Here is an 18554-nt window from a genome sequence, read left to right as displayed (position 1 = left end):
CAACCTCCAGTCTTCCAGCACCTCACCTGTGACTATCGATGATACAAATATCTCAGCAAGAGGCTCAGCAATCTCTTCTCTAGCTTTCCACAGAGTTCCATGGTACACCTGATCAGATCCTGGGGATTTATCTACTTTCATGCATTTCAAGACATCCAGTATTACTCTGTAATATGGACATTTTTCAAGATGTCATCTATTTCCCTACATTCTATATCTTCCATGTCCTTCTCCACAGTAAATACTGATGCAAAATACTCGTTTACTATCTCTCCCATGTCCTGAAGCTCCACACAAAGGCCGCCTTGCTGATCTTTGAGGGGCCCTATTCTCTCCCTAGTTACCCTTTTGTCCTTAATGTATTTGTAAAAGCCCTTTGGATTCTCCTGAACCTGATTTGCCAAAGCTATCTCATGTCCCCTTTTTGTCCTTCTGACTTCCCTCGTAAGTTTGCTCTCAATTACTTTATACTCTCCTAAGGATTCACTTGATCTATCCTGTCTATTCCTGCCATGTGCTTCCTTCTCTTTCTTAACCAAACTCTCAATTTCTCTCTTCATCCAGCGTTCCCTATATCTACCAACCTTTCCTTCCACCCTAACAGGAATATACTTTCTCTGGACTCTTGTTATCCCATTTTCCAGCCATCCTTTACCTGTGAACATTTACCCCCAGTCAGTTTTCAAAAGTTTTTGCCTAATACTGTTAAAATTCGCCTTCCTCCAATTTAGAACTTCAATTGTTAGATCTGGTCTATCCTTTTCCATCACTATTTAAAAACTAATAGAGTTATGGTTCCTGGCCCCAAAGTGCTCCCCCACTGACACCTCAGTCACCTGCCCTGCCTTATTTCCCAAGAATAGGTCAAGCTTTTCACCTTCTCTAGTAGGTACATCCACATACTGAATCAGAAAATTGTCTTGTATACACTTAAGAAATTCCTCTCCATCTAAACCCTTAACACTATGGCAGTCCCAGTCTATGTTTGGACAGGTTAAAATCCCCTACCAGAACCACTGCTTTATTCTTAAAAATAACTGAAACCTCCTTCCAAATTTTCTCAATTTCCCACTAACTATTAGGGGCGTCTATAATATAATCCCAGTAAGGTGATCATCTCTTTCTTATTTCTCAGTTCCACCCAAGTAACTTCCCTGGATGTATTTCTGGGAATATCCTCCCTCAGTACAGCTGTAATGCTACCCCTTATCAAAAACGCCACTCCCCATCCTCTCTTGCCTCCCTTTCTATCCTTCCTATAGCATTTGTATCTGGGAACATTAAGCTGCCAGTCTTGCCCATCCCTGAGCCATGTTTCTGTAATTGCTATGATATCCCAGCCCCATGTTCCTAACTATGCCCTGAGATCATCTGCCTTCCTGCTTAGACCTCTTGCATTGAAATAAATGCAGTTTAATATATCAGTCCTACTTTGTTCTCTGCTTTGTTCCTGCCTGCTCTGACTGTTTGAGTCACTTCTTTTCTCAACTGTACCAGTCTCTTTTCTCACTATCTCCCTGGGTCCCACCCCTCCAACCTTTCTTGTTTAAATCCTCCTGAGCAGCTCTAGCAAATTTCCCTGCCAGTATATTAGTCCCCTTTCAATTAAGGTACAATCCATCCTTCTTGTACAGGTCATTTCCACCCCAAAAGAGATTTCAATGATCCAGAAATGTGAATCCTTCTCCCATACACCAGCTCCTCAGCCATGCAGTCATCTGCTCTATCCTCCTATTCCTGCCCTCACAAGCTCATAGCACCAGGAGTAATCCAGATATTACTACTCTCGAAGACCTCCTTTTTAAATTTCTGCGTAACTCTCTACATTCTCCCTTCAGAATCTCATCCTTTTCCCTTCCTATGCTGTTGGTTTCAATGTGCACAATGTCCTCCTGCTGCCCCCTCTCCTCATTGAGAACATTCTGCATGCTCTCTGAGACATCCCTGATCCTGACACAAGGGAGGCAGCACACCATTCTGATTTTTCACTGCTGGCCACTGAAACGTCTGTCTGTGCCTCAGACCAGAGAGTCCACTAACACAATTGATCTTTTGGAACCCGAAGTACCCCTCATTGCATTAGAGCCAGTCCAAAACAGAAACTTGGCTGATCGTGCTACATTCTCCTGAGAATCTATCATCCCCTTCATTTTCCAAAACAGCATATGTGCTTGAAATGTGGATAGCCACAGAAGACTCCTGTACTGCCTGCCTAATTCTCCAGCCTTTCCTGCAGTTAACACATCTATCTGATTGTATTTGTGACTTTTCTCCCTTCGTATAACTGTCATCCATCAAACCCCCTTGCTCCTGTAAATTATTTGATGCCTCTAATTGTCACTCCAATCGATCCATTCAATCTGATAGGATTTGCAACCAACGGCATTTATTACAGATATAATCCTCAGTAATATGTAAAGTCTCCTTGAGCTCCCACGTCTGACATGAAGAGCATATCACTCTACTAAGGGCTATTTTTGCTTCTTACAATTTTCACACCCAGAAAATAGACCGAGACAAATTCCTCTACAAAACACTACTCCAGGCTAACTTAATATTTATGGCTTATATTTTTCAATTTAATCCAGAGACACATCTCAAATAAAACGTATTATCAAGAAAGAACCCACTCTACTCACTGTTGTAGATTTACATCAAAACTATACTTAAAGCTATCCACTTATCTGTTTCTATGCGTGACCTCTCCCAAATCGGTTCCTCCAAGATCAGTTGAGAATTTCACTGCTTGTTAATTTTCCCAGACACACTCTGATGTGAAGCGATACATGAATTCAAACACCAAAGGCAGTAACTGTGCAGGTTCACTGCTGTGTCAGTTAACAGTGTGGGTTTCTTGTTCTCTCTCTCTCCTGCACTAACTTGACCATTTGCAGCCTTTGTCTGTACCTCTCCCTTTTAAAAGTGCTGTTGTTTTGACTGTTTTTTTCTCCAAAGTTCCAAAACAGTGCAACAGCATATAAAACAGTAATTGCTGCTCCTGGAATTTGAGGACATCACCTCCAACACCTAAAATACCTCAAAAAAGGAGCAGCATGTTACAGCCAGAAAATTTTCCCATCCTCCATCTTGGATTACCCAGAATTGGTTTTACCTGTCTTCCATCCCTATCACTTTGTTCATATAATCCAGGACAATGCCTTATCCCTCTGGCTGCAATAACATTTATTCACCTATAAGGATACCATAATATCCAGTTTCCTAAGAATTCGGAGGTCAAAGATTTTCCCTAAGTCACATGGCCATGCAGATGTATGGCTGCAGGTTCCAGAAGACGTTGCCATACACAGACCATTATGTGGAGGTGCTGGTGCTGGGCATTGGCAGAAAACATTGGGGTGAGCCCAGCCCCATATGGGTGCACTGGTCTCATAATTACAGTCCTCCAGTTCCAGTCAGTGGTCTAGATGTTCACCTCCTACACATGCAAATTGAATTCAATAACTCTCAGCCAGATGTTCTGATCAGGGTTGGTAAACCCTCTGTCGATTGTTCTGATGATAAAGAACCTACTTGCCGTGAGATGACTTCAGTGCTGGAGATTCCGATAAAGGGGCTACCCTGTTATGTACCTGTCCAGGAAACTGTGAATCCAACAGCGAGTCATGCCCTCTCCCCCCCAGCCTTGTTCTCTGACTTAAACGTCCGACAGTACAACAAGGCATGTTGACAATTCTCATGAAAGTTTAGATATGCAAGGTAAGCGTAGATTGAGAGTGCCAGGTGATGGGCGGAGATGTGAAGAGTGCCAGCTGGATGATAGGTGAGAAGGGGTGCGGGCATGGTTGGCTACAGAGGGAACAGTCCAGGGTGGATTGTTGGATCCATAAGATGGGAAGGGGTTATCGGGTCTGGGGTCTGTCAGATCTGCATCAGGAAAGGCATGGCCAGGCCAGGAAAGGGGTTTGGGGTACCAAGATCGACTGTCGGCCTTTGTTTTGGTTCTGGTTAGATCAAGCCAAGTGAAGACAAGAAGGGGGGATAATGTCAGTCTGGTCAGGAGGCGAGGGTTTCTGGAATCAAAGAGGTGGAGAGGGGGGATTTCGGATTTCTGGAGATGGGGATGTGGTGATGTGAAGGTGCCAGTCCATCAGGGTTGGTTAGGGGGATATTGGAAACAGATTGGGTTATAAGGGAGTTCTGGCTGGAGTATGGGGGTGGTGGTTGGGAGAAGTGGGGGAGTGGGGATGGCAGTCTTGGTCAGGAGTCCGGGTAGTGTAATGGATTGGGGGAGGTCTATTTAGGGGCGGAGGGTAGTGGAATCTGTGATGAGTCGGGGGGTTCAGTTCAATAGTTACCTTGGACTTGGAATATGTTCACAATCCACAAATGTTTCCTGGGTGACTAATAGCTTAATTGAATTGTAAATTCTGCAACTTTGGTGAACTCTTTCAGAATTGCTTATTGGAGGCATCTGCATTGGGAATTCTTCATGGTCACAATGTGCAACTTCAGTCTGCACTGCACCAATAATGCCCTTGGAATAATCCCATTCTGACCCTTGGAGTATCTAGCTCCAAGCATAGAACATAGAACATTACAGTGCAGTACAGGCCCTTCAGCCCTTGATGTTGTGCTGACCTGTGAAAGCAATCCAAAGCCCATCTCACCTACACTATTCCATTTTCATCCATATGTGTGTCCAATGACTATTTAAACGCCCTTAAGGTTGGTGAGTCCACTACTGTTGGAGGCAATGCGCTCCACGCCCCTATTCTCTGAGAAAAGAAACTACCTGTGACATCAGTCCTATATCTATTACTCCTTAATTTAAAGCTATGTCACCTCATGCTAGCCATCACCGTTTGAGGAAAAAGGCTCTCACTGTCAACTCGATCTAATCCTCTGATTATCTTATACATCTCAATTAAGTCGCCTTTCAACCTTCTTCTCTCGAACAAAATAGTGTCAAGTCCCTCAGCCTTTCCGCATAAGACCTTCCCTCCATACCAGGCAACATCCTGGTAAATCTCCTCTGCACCCTTTCCAAAGCTTCCACACCCTTCCTATAATGCAGTGACCAGAACTGTACACAATACTCCAAGTGTGGCCTCACCAGAGTTTTGTACAGCTGCACCATGACCTCATGTTTCCAAAACTCAATCCCTCTACCAATAAAAGCTAACACACCGTATGCCTTCTTAACAACCCTATCAACCTGGGTGGCAAATTTCAGGAATCTACGTGCATGGACACCGAGATCTTTCTGCTTATCTACACTGACAAGAATCTTACCATTAGCCCAGTACTCTGCATTCCTGTTACTCCTTCCAAAAGGAACTTGGTTTCAGCTAAATGATCATTAGTGTTTCTATTTATTTTATAAATCTAAGTGGATCGTGAAAGGCAAGAGTAAATTTAATCAAATATTGCCCATACCTGGGCTAACCTATGTGTAGTTAACTTTATTTCGTTATATCTTCAGAAATATGAGAGCTAAGAAGCAATAATTGCATCCCTTTCAGCATTGCCTGTATTCTAAAAAACAATCAGAAAGCAAAAACAATAATGACCTTCCCTCTACTGTAACATCAGAAGTGGGCGTGTATCCTGAGGATTGTGCATTGTTAACCGTCATATGTGAATCCTCAGTTACTGAAGTAACAAGAACAAAATCAGAAATTGCTGGAAAAAATCAGCAGGTCTGGCAGTATCTGTGGGGAGAAATGTTTTGGATCCAATGACCCTTCTTCAGAACTGATGATAGCTGGGAAAGGGTTGGTACAAATGCTAAAGAAGGGATGTGGGGAGGGCACAAGAGTAAACGATAGTGGAGGTAGAGCCCAGCGAGAGAGAGTACAACAGTTGGACAGACAAAAGTGTGGGTAAAGATCAGCCTGGGAGAATGCAGCAAGACCTGGCAATATCCAGTTTTAAATTGCCAAGTGGCAAAACACATTCACACCACATGAGTACCAGGCAATGGCTATCTCCAACAAGAAAGAAAATCCAACCATCTCCTCATGGCATTGCCATCATTGAATCCACCAGTATCAGTCTCAGGGGGTTACCATTGACCTGAAACTAAAATGTTCCTGCCATAGAAATCCATGATTCCTCAAAGCCTGTTTAAGGCACAAGTCAAGAGTGAAATGGTCTATGCTCCCCTTGTGGAGATGAAAGTAGCAGCAATAACATTCAAGAAGCTTGACATCATCCAGGGCAAAATAGCCAGGTTGATTGGCTATCTACCTCGTTTAACACGCAATCCATACATGGCTGACACACACTGGCAGTGTACTATCTACAAGATATTTGAACAACAGGACCTTCCAAACCCATGACTTCTACCACCTAGACCGACAAGGGCAACAGAGGCATGCGAACTGCACCCCCTGTAATTTCCCCTTCAAACCACACACCATCCTGACCCAGAACTTTGTCACGGTTCCTTCAGTGCCCTGGAGTCAAAATTCTGGAACTGAGTGCCTACCTACACCGCAAGAACTGCTGCAGTTCATGGAGGCAGCTCACCACCACATTCTCAAGGACAATTACGGAGAGGCAGCCAGCAACAACCACAAACCTTGAGCGATTCTTTTAAAAAAAATGCATGGATGACAGTATAGAGTTTGGTTTCCATGCCGAATGAAGATTGTATTTTCCTTAGAAGAAGAACTACAAAGGTTCACTGGATTGACACCTGGGACGACAAGGCTGACTTATGAGTAGACATTGAACATAGTGAGTCTCTACTCTCTTGAATTCAAACAATTGAGGTGCATTCTTTTTGCAATACTGACAGGGTTTACACATTATAGGGGTGTGAGTGATCAGTGTTATCGTGAGTGGCATGGATATGGTAACTAAACAAGGTCTTTTCCCTGGGTTGGGAAAGACCAGAACTAGAGGGCATAGATTTAGGGTGAGAGGGGAAGGATTTAAAAGGGACCTAAGGGGAAACGTTTTCATGCAGAGGGTAGTGCGTGTATGGAATGGGCTGTCTGAGGAAGTGGTGGAGGCTGATACAATTACAACATTTAAATGGCATCTGTATGGCTACATGAATAGGAAGGGTTTAGAGGGATACGGGCCAAATGCTGGAAAATGGGGCTAGATTAATTTACGATATCTGGTCGGCATTGACAAGTTGGACCGAAGGGTCTGTTTCCGTACTGTACGTCTCTATGACTCTATGTGTGGCAGAACCAGAAAAGAAACGGAGCAAAGGTCATCTCAATGTTGAGAGAATCTCACTTCATCAAATTCAATAGCTCATAGAGTCATAGAGCATGGAAACAGACCCTTTGGCCGAACTTCTCCATGCCAATCAGGTTACCTAAACTGAAGTAATCCTGTTTTTCTGTCTTTGGCCCATAATCCTTTAAACCTTTCCTATTCATGCAACTATCTAAATGTCACTTAAATGTTGTAAATGTACCCACCTCTGACACTTCCTCTGGCAGCTCATTCCATATACCCACCACCCTCTGTGTGAAAGTGTTGCACTTCAGGTCCCTTTTAGGAAATTTCAGGATTCCTGTTGCTATCACTCACACTTCTGTACCCATTGACTCATGGCGCTAAAATGTTTGAAAATGGATTATACAACCCAGAATCCCCTGTATGATGATGAGAGCCAATTGCTATCACATACTTCAGCCATTTAATTAACTGATAAGAGAGAACTCAGTGCCTGATTTTGAGTTGATGCTTCAATTAATTACCCAATGACATTAAACACTGGGGGGAATTATAGTAATGTTAATCATATGGTTTAATCAGATCCTCACAGTAGTCTGACACAAACTCCTCACAATATATTTTCTTCCAGTGTTTTATATCTCGTCCGCATTCCCCCAACCCTTTCATTCCAGTATTCTTTCTACTCCTGAAGGTGTCAATTCACAACAAACAATCACATTGGCATACTCTGTTTATTTTCTGAATTTAAGTTATTTAGTCATACAGCCACTCCAACCAAGCTCTCCCTCACCTTCTAAATGTACAATTTGCCTCAGAGGTCAATGACCATCAACTGGAAGTGGATCTACAATGATATTTTCCTTATTGTATTGCTACAGTCATCAAGTCTGTCCTTTTGTTCTAGTGCAAACTCTGGCCAGAGTAAACAGTCCTTAGTATGTCAAAGTCTGGCTTTCTAAGCCTCAATAGCGCTGAATCAGATAGAAACATGTTCAGGATTTAAGGTCTGACTGAGACGATTACTAACTCAACATCAACTCACTTGTTCACAATAGGAAACATTGTCATCGATCATCAGATTGTGATCTTACCTGCAACAGCTACTGGAGTTCTGAATGAGGGAACAGTTTTGAATGGAGTTTTGTATTGATTTACTAAGACATGAGTGCTTTTATTAAGATCAACATGTGCAGTTTTTTGAAAATTGCATTGGGAATTTTGTCAACCTAAAGCTGCCAGTGCACATGTACCAGCAGAGAGAGTCTGAATTGTAAAGAAATGGAACATTATACAATAAGTAATTAGATTTTAAGGACATGATCATCATGGAGAGTAGATGAGGTTGAGTGGTGTCCCATATGTGATGGTACTGTGCCTTTGAGAGTTGTATTCTGTCCTGTTCCTTTGCAGAGGGGTGTTGACACAGTTGTGCCAAAATATCTCCATCGAGCATGCAGTTGGTAAATAGCTTTTCAGTTCTCCCTTGATGTTTTGTTGAAATGAGGCAAAAGAGACATGAGTGGGTGGGTCCAGGACTCATTCATCCCTCAGCAAGAGACTGGATAGAACACATCTCTTAAAGGCACAGTACTGTCACACATATCAAGAAGAGAGCTTGTGAATTCTCTGTAGAGAACCCGCTATGATATTCTTGGGACGCAGCAAGTTACATATTCAGTCAGAGATATTTAGAGTTCGAACTGCTCAAGCTATTAAACAGGAATCCTTTATTATATTATCAATTATTTCCTAGCAGATTCTAATTGCACAATTCAGCTTTAAGTAGACAAAATGCACAGTATAATTTTCAATAAGTTGCACAAGCTGATCTTAACAATGACAGTTATATCTTATGAAATCATCGCAAAGTTCCACTCAAAACTATTCTCTCACTCAGAACTCCGGTGGGTAAGATTGTGATGGCATTGTGCTTAAAGTAGGACTCATACTGAAGGTTAATATTGCATGTTGGTGGCAAGGCAGAAGGATCAGAGGGGGTAAGTGGAGGGCATTATTTTAACTCCTCTCAACCACTCACTCTTCACTGGTTCACATTCCACCAGCTAGAGGGCAGTCAACATTGGGATCGAAGAGTGCTAAAGCCTGGAGGTAGAAAGAAATATGGTGAAATGGTGAACCTTATGCTTCAATAACTATGGGGTGACAAAGTGCAGTAGGAGACTAAGGCTGGTACTCCATCATCAAGTCATCCTTTACTTACATGTGTGTAGTATGTGACACTGACCCAGATAGCTCAGAAACAGCTTTTAGAGTAAGCAGAACCCCTGATGCTCCCGTTTATCTGTCAGCCAGGGATCCCTGATTAGACCAGGTTAACAACTCCAATCCAGGAACTCATATTCTATAAGATCCACTTGGCTGACTTCACTTCAATCACTGCGGAGAACATTCTGTCCATCAGCTTCTTTGAAAATGCTACCCAGTTCATTACATTCTCTTGTACTTTGATCACGACCCTCCAAATGTTCCAATTGATTCCATTCCATGTCAATAATTAGCATTGAATCCATTTCCAGTCCCTTTTCAGAAAACAACAACTATATCTGTAATAAAAGCAAAATAGTGGAGATGCTAGAAATCTGAAATTAAAGCAGAAATATTGGAGAAAGTCAACAAGTCTGGCAGCATCAGTGGAGAGAGAAACAAAGTTAATTTTTCAAGTCCAGTATGATTCTTCTTCACAGGCATATGTTTCTAAGTGCCTTTAATGTAACAACCCATGTTCCTATGCATCACAGACAATGCACAGTATAAGACTGAGCCACTTAAGGAGCTATTTGGCCACGGTGATATATTTTAAGGTGTGTTAAGGGGAGTAATAGAGATTGAGGGAAGGGTATTCCAGAGCTTAGGGCTTAGGCAACTGAAGGTGTCGTTACCAATTGTACAAAATGTCGGGTGCACAACAGGCCAAATATAGACAAATAGAGATCTCGACGGGTTATGGGGTTGAAGGAGATAACAGAAATACGGAAGAGCGAGGTCATTTGAAAGCAAGGAAGGGAATGTTAAAATCAAGGTGTTACTTGACTGGGAACCAAAGTAGGTCAGTGGACACAGGTCTTTTTTACCTGTTATTCATTTGTGGGATGTGTGTGTGTGTCACTGGCTGGGCTAACGTTTATTGCCCCTCCTGAGTTGCCCTTGAGAAGGTGGGGGCGAGCTGCCTTTTTGAATTGCTGCAGTTAACCTGCTGTAAATAAATCCACAATGTCCTAAAGGATCTATTTACCGTGCCTCAAGGCGGCACGGTGGCTCAGTGGTTAACACTGCTGCCTCACAGTGCCAGGGACCCGAGTTCAATTCCCGCCTTGGGCAACTGTCTGTGTGGAGTTTGCACATTCTCCCCGTGTCTGCGTGGGTTTCCTCAGGGTGCTCTGGTTTCCTCCCACTGTCCAAAGATGTGCAGGTCAGGTGAATTGGCCGTGCTAAATTGCCCGTAGTGTTAGGTGTCAGGGGTAAATGTAGGGGAATGGGTCTAGGTGGGTTGCTCTTCGGAGGGTCGGTGTGGACTTGTTGGGCCGAAGGGCCTGTTTCCACGCTGTAGGGGATCTGATCTAAAAAATACAGGTAGGAGTTCCGGGATTTTGACCCAGCGACACTGAAGGAATGGCGATATATTTCGAAGCCAGGATGGTGAGTGGCTTGGAGGGGAACTTGAATGTGGTGGTCCCACATATCTGCTGCCATTGTCCTTCTAGATAGAAGTGATTGTGTATTTGGAAGGCAGATTTCTGGTGAATTTCTGCTCTGCAGGATGGTGAAGAAATAAAGTTAGGACATGGGTAGCAGAGATTTAGATTGACAGAAATTACACTTCACATCAGGAAAAGAAAATCTCTGGTTCTTTGGTGAATTGCGTTGAATGCTTTCAATCTCGCTAAACAGATGTCTAACATGTTCACACTTGCTGTTTCCACAGGCAAGAAAAATTCCATCTTGCTTCATAAAGTGCAGCATGACCTAAACTCTGGTGCCTTGAACTATCAGGAGAGTGAGATTATCCAGCAGATCGTGCAACATGACCGGGAGATGGCGCAGAACATCCAAAATAATCCAGTGCCCACAGTGTCCACGCCTACTCCGGTCATCTGGACCCCGCTGGTTCAAGCCCCTCTCCAGACAGCAGCAGCGACCACTTCAGTGGCGATTGCATTGACCCATCCCCATTCACACCTCTGCGGCAACATGTTCCAGCCTTCGGTGTCCATATTGAACTCACTGGGGCAACAAGCCAGTCAGACGCCAGGCCAGCCGAAGCAGATGCCATGCTCTGCGCCCACCACCGGACCCTCGTCCATGGGCTCCCCATCCAGCACACCATCTCAGATGCAGACCCCCTGCGCGGAATCGCCCTCGGCCGCTCTGTTCCAGACCCACCAGCTCAAGGGGGGCTCCACTTCCAGCAGCCTGAGCCAACTCCAGCAGCCCCCGACGGGATCACCCCCACCCCGTAGCTCAGGGGTGACCCCTGCGGCTCTGAGTCAGGCCCAGCCACCATCCCCCAGCCTGAGCCAGCTCCAGCAGCTCCTGAGCCACTCGCCCGCCCCCGGCCTCCAGCCGTCCTCCTTGGGGTCGTCCTCGCCCGTCTTCACGCAGTTCCGCCAGCCTTCGCCCGGCTTGAGCCAGTTCCACCCCACCACCAAACCGCCTCAGACACACACTGGTCCCCTTCAGCTCCCCCCGGGCAGCAGCACCCAGTCGGCGGAGCTGAAGCACTTCCTGCACCCGGTGTCAGGCTCTCCCTCGGCCAGTCAAGCGGGCACGGGCTCCCCTCCGTTCTGTCCGAGCCCCCTCCCTCCAGCTGCTTCGGGTTCTCCGTCGGCTCAGTTCCCGGTGCCGCAGAGTGGGAGAGGGCAGCTACCAGGATCCAGGATCCAAGCTCCACCAGAAAAGCCCAGCTACCCGTCGGCCGTGGTGTCACCGCTCCAGCAGCATCCAAGCACACCGTGCTACTCCCCCGGTGCTCTGAGCCCTCCGGTTCAAAGTCCAGTGACTAAAAGGACATTTCACTGCGGCTCCTCTGAGGCATCAGGCTCCCGCACGTCTCTCCTGACACCACAGACCCCTCCGGCCGTTCAGCAGATCATCACTCTCAAAAGCACGCCACCGCTGCCAGTCGGACGCTTGACACAGGACCTTAAGGGGATCTCTGCCTCCCAGCCATCCTTGCCACAAGAGTTGGCTCAAGCAGCACATCAGAGCAGCCCTTCCTCAGGCAGAGAATCTGCTGGCAGCGTGATGAGTTTTACAAGGCCCAGGCGGCTGAGCAAACCGTGCAGCTCCATCCCTGAGCGTATGACTCTACCAAGGCAGATGTCATCAGGTTGTTTACCTCAGTCACAAGGACACGTACTTGGCACATTTTACCCAACTACGTTATCTAAGGACGAGACTGGTCCTCAGAAGGGATCAGTAACCTTTGGTTCTGATTTGGAACCTGTTCGGTCGAAGCTCCCTTCCAATTTGTGAGGTTATATGAACAGGTCACGAGTAATCAAATTTATTATATATATATATATATAAAATTCTCTTTACTTCTGTATAACTGTGATTTTTTTTAGATAACCAGTTATTCTAGAGCTATAGTTTTGTGTCGCATTATTTTATAAATTTTCATACGAAGGGAACTGTGTAAATTACTGCAGATAAATATAGTATGGCCTCTTTCGCAGTATTAGAACTAATAGCAAAATGGTATAGGGATACTCAAATGTAATTTTTCTTTTAGAAAGAAAACATACTTAATGATGCTTGAAGCTTCATTAAAGGTCAGAAACAATTTAGCACCAACAAGTAGTCCAGTAATGCATCCAACGTCAAGGTTTCAACTCAGGTGAAGCTCAATTGATGCTCTACTCTTCACCAGTCGATGTACATGGGTAGGAGAAACCTTTGCTCTCAGGTACTTAGAGCTGTCAGAATGTTCCAACGTTAATTGATATTTAAAATTGGTGTTAAATAGGGTCAAGGCTGGACGGACCGTGGAACAATGCAAATGCGTAGGGGCAAGGGTTAAATCAAGTAACATTCAATATAAGTTTCAAGCATTAAAGTTGGGTCTTTGAGCTAGAGTGACCTCATTGGCACATCCTTTACATGAAACACTTGCAACCGATTTTTTTCACCTCACATCCCATTTACTCTATTTGCATTTATAAAGCGTCTTTCAACATCCCACAGTGTTTCACCAAAGTGCCATCAAACAGAACTTGACACCAAACTACCCAAGAGGGTATTCAGACAGGTATATATGTACTTGGTCCAAAAGCATTATATTCATAAGATGATATGAGACTAATGCAGGAGAGGGCCATTTTACTGATTGACTCCACTCTACTATTCAATAGAATCATGACTTATTTAAGAGTGGTCTTAACCCAACTTTCCAACCTGTCCTCCATGTATCCCTGATTGTTCAAAAATCTTTCTAAGTCGAGCTTTAATGACCCAACTTTGATTGTTCCCTCTCAAAAGGAATTCCAAATGAGAATGATCCTCTGAGAGAAGAAACTGCATCTTAAATGGGAGATGCCATATTTTTAAAACCGTCAATAGACGTGAGGCTGGAACAGCACAGCAGATCAGACAGCATCTGAGGAGCTAGAAAGTCAATGTTTCAGGCTGAAGCCCTTTGAAACCCATCCGCTGGTGGGTGAGACTAGGATTAGGGGACATAGCCTCAAGGTTAGGGGGAGTAGATTGAGGACAAAGATGAGGAGGAACTGCTTTTCCCAGAGAGTAGTGAATCTATGGAATTCTCTGCTCAAGGAAGCAGTAGAGGCAGCGTCATTAAATATATTCAAGACACAATTGCATGGGTTTTTGCAAATTAGGGGATTTAAGGGTTATGTGGATAATGCAGGTAGGAGGAGTTGAGACAATGGATAGATCAGCCATGATCTTAATGAACAGTGGAGCAGGCTCGATGGGCCAAATGGCCTAGCCCTGCTTCTATTCCTATGAAACTATGACCTGCTGTGCTTGTTCAGCTTCACGTATATTGACTCTGGCTTCCAACACCTGCAGTTCTTCCTGTCCCCTAGTTTTTGAAAGAGTGCTGAGTTCCAAAGTGGAGTCATCCTCCCAACAGTCAGGGCCCCTTAGAATCAGAATATATTTCTTCAAGATCACCTCTCACTCTTCTAAGCGCCAATGCATCAGTACACATACCTCATTTCAGGCCATGATACACTCTGAGTTCCCATTACATATATTTTTGATGAATGTCTTGAAGGAAAAGAGAGACGTTAAGCCATGATCTTTCCCCAGCAACTGATATTGAAGAAAAACTTGGTAAACCATAACGCAAGTGGAAAATGTTTTAAGCTTACAATGGGAGGAACAAAGACCTTTCGAGATAAATTAAAGCAGAACATGGTTGACGCTGCCAAAGAAGCTGCTAAGAATTCCATCTCGTTCCCCACATGTAAAGAAAACAAGGGCTTCAGAAGCAAATATTTATGTGAATATTCCTTTAGTGAATTGACTTGTGAAATTTTGCAGTGAATGTAGACAGATTATACCAAAAACTCTCCAATTTGGGTTTTAGCACCTTACTAAGTAAGATTTTAAAATATCACATAAACGGCGGACAGGGTTGGCTGGCTAGCACTCTCAATGGTTCAGAAGCTTAATTCATGGCTCATTTTGATGCTGGACTTTATAGCCTGACATGATGTGGGTCTGACCCTCACTGTAGAGTGAGTTAACTCATTGCAGCCAAGAGAGCAGTTCAGGAGTTATAAGCATTATGAGGACCTTGGACCAAGTCAAAGGTCAAGATGGGCAGGCAGACCTTCTACTTGTGACCCTGTTCAACCAGGTGCAGATGGAATGTGAGGAGCACCCAGGTTAGCTGCAAGGATAATATCCTCAAATAGCTCACTTGTGCTCACTGCCTGTGCAGTGAAGATTAGTCAATTTGGTGAGATTCTGGAATTTGGTGAGTGCCTATTGAGCCATTAGAGTGTGCCTTCGTGGGAAAACATTGGAGGGATCAATAATATTCAAAATTATTTATTTAATTGATAATATTCTAACAACCTTTTGTCAGATGTTGCAAAAAATGTCTCTGAACAAGCAATGGGAAATAAAATAAAGACTCATAATCAATATTATCAGAAAAGAATATTTCTTAAAGAATCCCACCCAAGCGATAAATGTAAAAAGATAATTTAGTCTTTCCCCGCTGCACACCAGTAACATTCCTCTTCAATCTCTTCCTATACAGTTGTGAAAGTGTGTTTTTTAAACAGGTTAACTAATTCATTAGAGTAGCACAGAAAGGAATCAACCAGTGCACAGAAAACATCAAACGATAGTGTGACTGCTAAATCTGGAATCTGACTCCAGAATCATTGTAAGATCTACACACCATCCTAATGCCACAGGTAAGCAGGTTGGATGAGCGAAGAAGACAATGATTAGAGCTGACAGAACATGATATGCCGCCAACTTGTCGAATCGAGAATGAGAAGTGAAAGATTAAGTTATCTATTTTGTTGGGATTTTTTTCCCCATTTTAAGAATGGGAATTATTTTGTTTGCAGGGAGTTTGCTTGTCGATGTCATCAATCTGTGTTAGATGCATGAATGGAGAGCACATGATGTTAATTCTCAAGATACGAGCGTCGCTATCTGGCCTAACATTTATCACTTAGCCTTGGTTGGACCATCATGCAATTAACTGACTTGTGGGCTACTTTAGGGAGTGGTTAAGACTCAACCACATTGGTGTTATGTATGGTCCATATCCCAGGTAAAGACAGCATGTACAATCTCCCTATAAAACATCAATGAATCAGTTGACCTTTATGTCAGATTAGCAGTTAGTTTTATTTCTATTATATAATTTGCAAATATATTTTTAAACAGAATTACAATTTGAACTTATTTTTTCTGAATTTCTAGTCGAGTAACAGAAACAGTACATGACCAGGTCCTACGGTGGCAACTAAAAAGAAGTCAATTTGTCTAGTAAAGAAATACCTTGTAAAATTTGCATATAATAATAATTCTCACTTTGAAGTCATTGTATGTCTGGTGACACATAGCTGTTCTTTCACCATTGATCTCAAGGTAAGACCATGCAGTCCAAGGCTGAGGTGACATTAAGGCTGAAAATGTGTTGCTGGAAAAGCACAGCAGGTCAGGCAGCATCCAAGGAGCAGGAGAATCGACGTTTCAGGCATGAGTCCTTCAGGAAGAAGGACTCATGCCCGAAACGTCGGTTCTCCTGCTCCTTGGATGCTGCCTGACCTGCTGCGCTTTTCCAGCAACACATTTTCAGCTCTGATCTCCAGCATCTGCAGTCCTCACTTTCTCCCTGAGGTGACATTACGTTATGCTTGATTTCTCATTCTAGATGACACAGACCTTTTCAAGGCTTGAAAATTGTCATCATCATTTGGAATAAGATATCAAACACAGCATACCAATCTCCAGTTCTGGAGAAGAGTTGCTGTTCTCAAGACATTGGCTCTGCTTTCTCTCCACAGATCCTGCCAGACCGGCTGAATTTATTGAATCATATATTCCCCACAGTGTGAAAAGAGGCCATTCAGCCCATCAAGCCTGCACTAACCCTCCAAAGAGCATTCCATCCAGACCAGCATCCCAACCCTATCCCCTTAACTCAACACTTATCATGGCTGGTCGGCATGGACGGGTTGGACCGAAGGGTCTGTTTCCATGCTGTACATCTCTATGACTATGACTCTATAACCTGCACATCCCTGCTGAATTTCTTCAGCCGTTTCTGTTTTAGTTTCATTGTAATTTTCCCTTCATTATTCTTTCACAGCTTGTGAACTTCCCTAGTTAGTCAGCATTAATTCCTTATTTAATTGCCTTTGGGAAGGTAGCAGGAGAAAGTGAGGACTGCAGATGCTGGAGACCAGAGTTGAAAAATGTGGTGCTGGAAAAACACAGCAGGCCAGGCAGCATCCGAGGAGCAAGAGGCATTTCGGGCATAAGCCTTTCTTCAGGAAGGTAGTAGTGAGCTGCCCTCTTGAACTGCTGTCATCCTTGTGGTGTAGAAACATTTCAGTTAGAGAGGAAGATCCTGACCCCAAATGATGGACTGCACGCAACCCAGAGAAAGAAATTCCCAAAGAGATGTCGGGTGTCCCCACTATTTCATCAGACAGTCAAACTTTCACATCAAAAACAATCATTGGACAAGTCCGTCAAACATCATTAACTAACTAAAAGCAAAATACAATGGATGCTGGGAATCTGAAGTGAAAACAGAGAATGTTAGAGAAGCTCAACAGGTCTGGCAGCATGTTTGGAAATTGAACAGATCAATCATTTTGAAAGCTTGTGTTTTCAAATAAACCCGTTGGACTATAACCTGGTGTCGTGTGATTTTTGACTTTGTCCACCCCAGTTCAACACCTCTACATTTTGAGTCCAGTATGACTTCTTGGAAAATCAATCAGAGTTAACGGTTCGGATCAAGAATGTCCGAGGAGGGGTGACTCGAGCCAAGACATTAACTCTCATTTTTGTCCACAGATGCTGCCAGACCTGCTGAGCTTTTCCAGCAAAACGTTGTTTTCTTTCTGTTTTACTGCATCCTCAAATCTTTTGGTTTTTAAGAAGAGTTGTAACAGAGTCAAAGCTCTCTCCACAGATCCTGTCAAACCTACTGAGTTTCTCCAGCACCCTCTGGTTTTATATCATTAACCAACTATTCTGATTTGAACTGAATAGCTTCCCTGTGTCATACTTGAGGAATTGGTATGAGAATGCATTGGGCAATGCATTCCATGAATTCAGCAAGTCTGGCAAGATCTGTGGAGAGAAAGCACAGCCAACATCTCAAGTCCAGCAATCCAACTTGCCATAATTCAAGTTCTCCAGTCCAAAATGCTTGCGATCAAGTCATTTCCAGATAGCATAATTTTCTGGATTACAGAATGTTAGAATGCCTAAATACATGCATGCAAACTGGAAAACACCGCTGATGTAACTACTTGCCTGAAACATAAAACAGTGACAAGATTCAAAACTGTTTAATGCAAATTGTGTTGTCCATTCAGGAATATATCGCTGGTGCTTTGCTTGTTTGTTAAAAAAATACATAGTCATAGACCATACAGCAAGGAAATAGACTGTTTGATCCAACCAATCCATGCTGCTCAAAATCCAAAACTAAACTAGTCCCACCTTCCTGCTGTTGGCCCATACCCATGCAAAACTTTCTTGTTCATGAACTTATCTTAAACGCTGTAATTGTCCCCACATCCTCAGGAAGTTCATTCCATATGCAAACCACCCTCTGTGTAAAATATTTGCCCCTCATGTCTTTTTAAATCTCTCTCCTCTCACCTTAAAAATCTACCCCTTAGTCTTGAAATCTC

At 43.6% G+C, this 18554-nt stretch overlaps 1 protein-coding gene across 1 annotated transcript in view; it reads left to right on the top strand.

The window, feature by feature from the left end:
* Positions 1-16309, top strand: part of LOC122542472 (potassium/sodium hyperpolarization-activated cyclic nucleotide-gated channel 3) — a 451331-nt gene extending 435022 nt beyond the window's left edge. The window contains exon 8 of the mRNA XM_043680205.2: positions 11108-16309. Coding sequence (XP_043536140.2) covers positions 11108-12657 — 1550 coding nt within the window. The 3' untranslated portion in view covers positions 12658-16309. The remainder of the gene's footprint in view (positions 1-11107) is intronic.
* The last annotated feature ends 2245 nt before the right edge of the window (positions 16310-18554 follow it).

The sequence above is a fragment of the Chiloscyllium plagiosum genome, unplaced genomic scaffold (assembly GCF_037043375.1).
Source record: "Chiloscyllium plagiosum isolate Xiang-an unplaced genomic scaffold, Cpla_swu_hap1 HiC_scaffold_42, whole genome shotgun sequence".
NCBI classification, from domain to species: domain Eukaryota; kingdom Metazoa; phylum Chordata; class Chondrichthyes; order Orectolobiformes; family Hemiscylliidae; genus Chiloscyllium; species Chiloscyllium plagiosum.
This window is presented reverse-complemented; position numbering and strand designations above follow the sequence as displayed.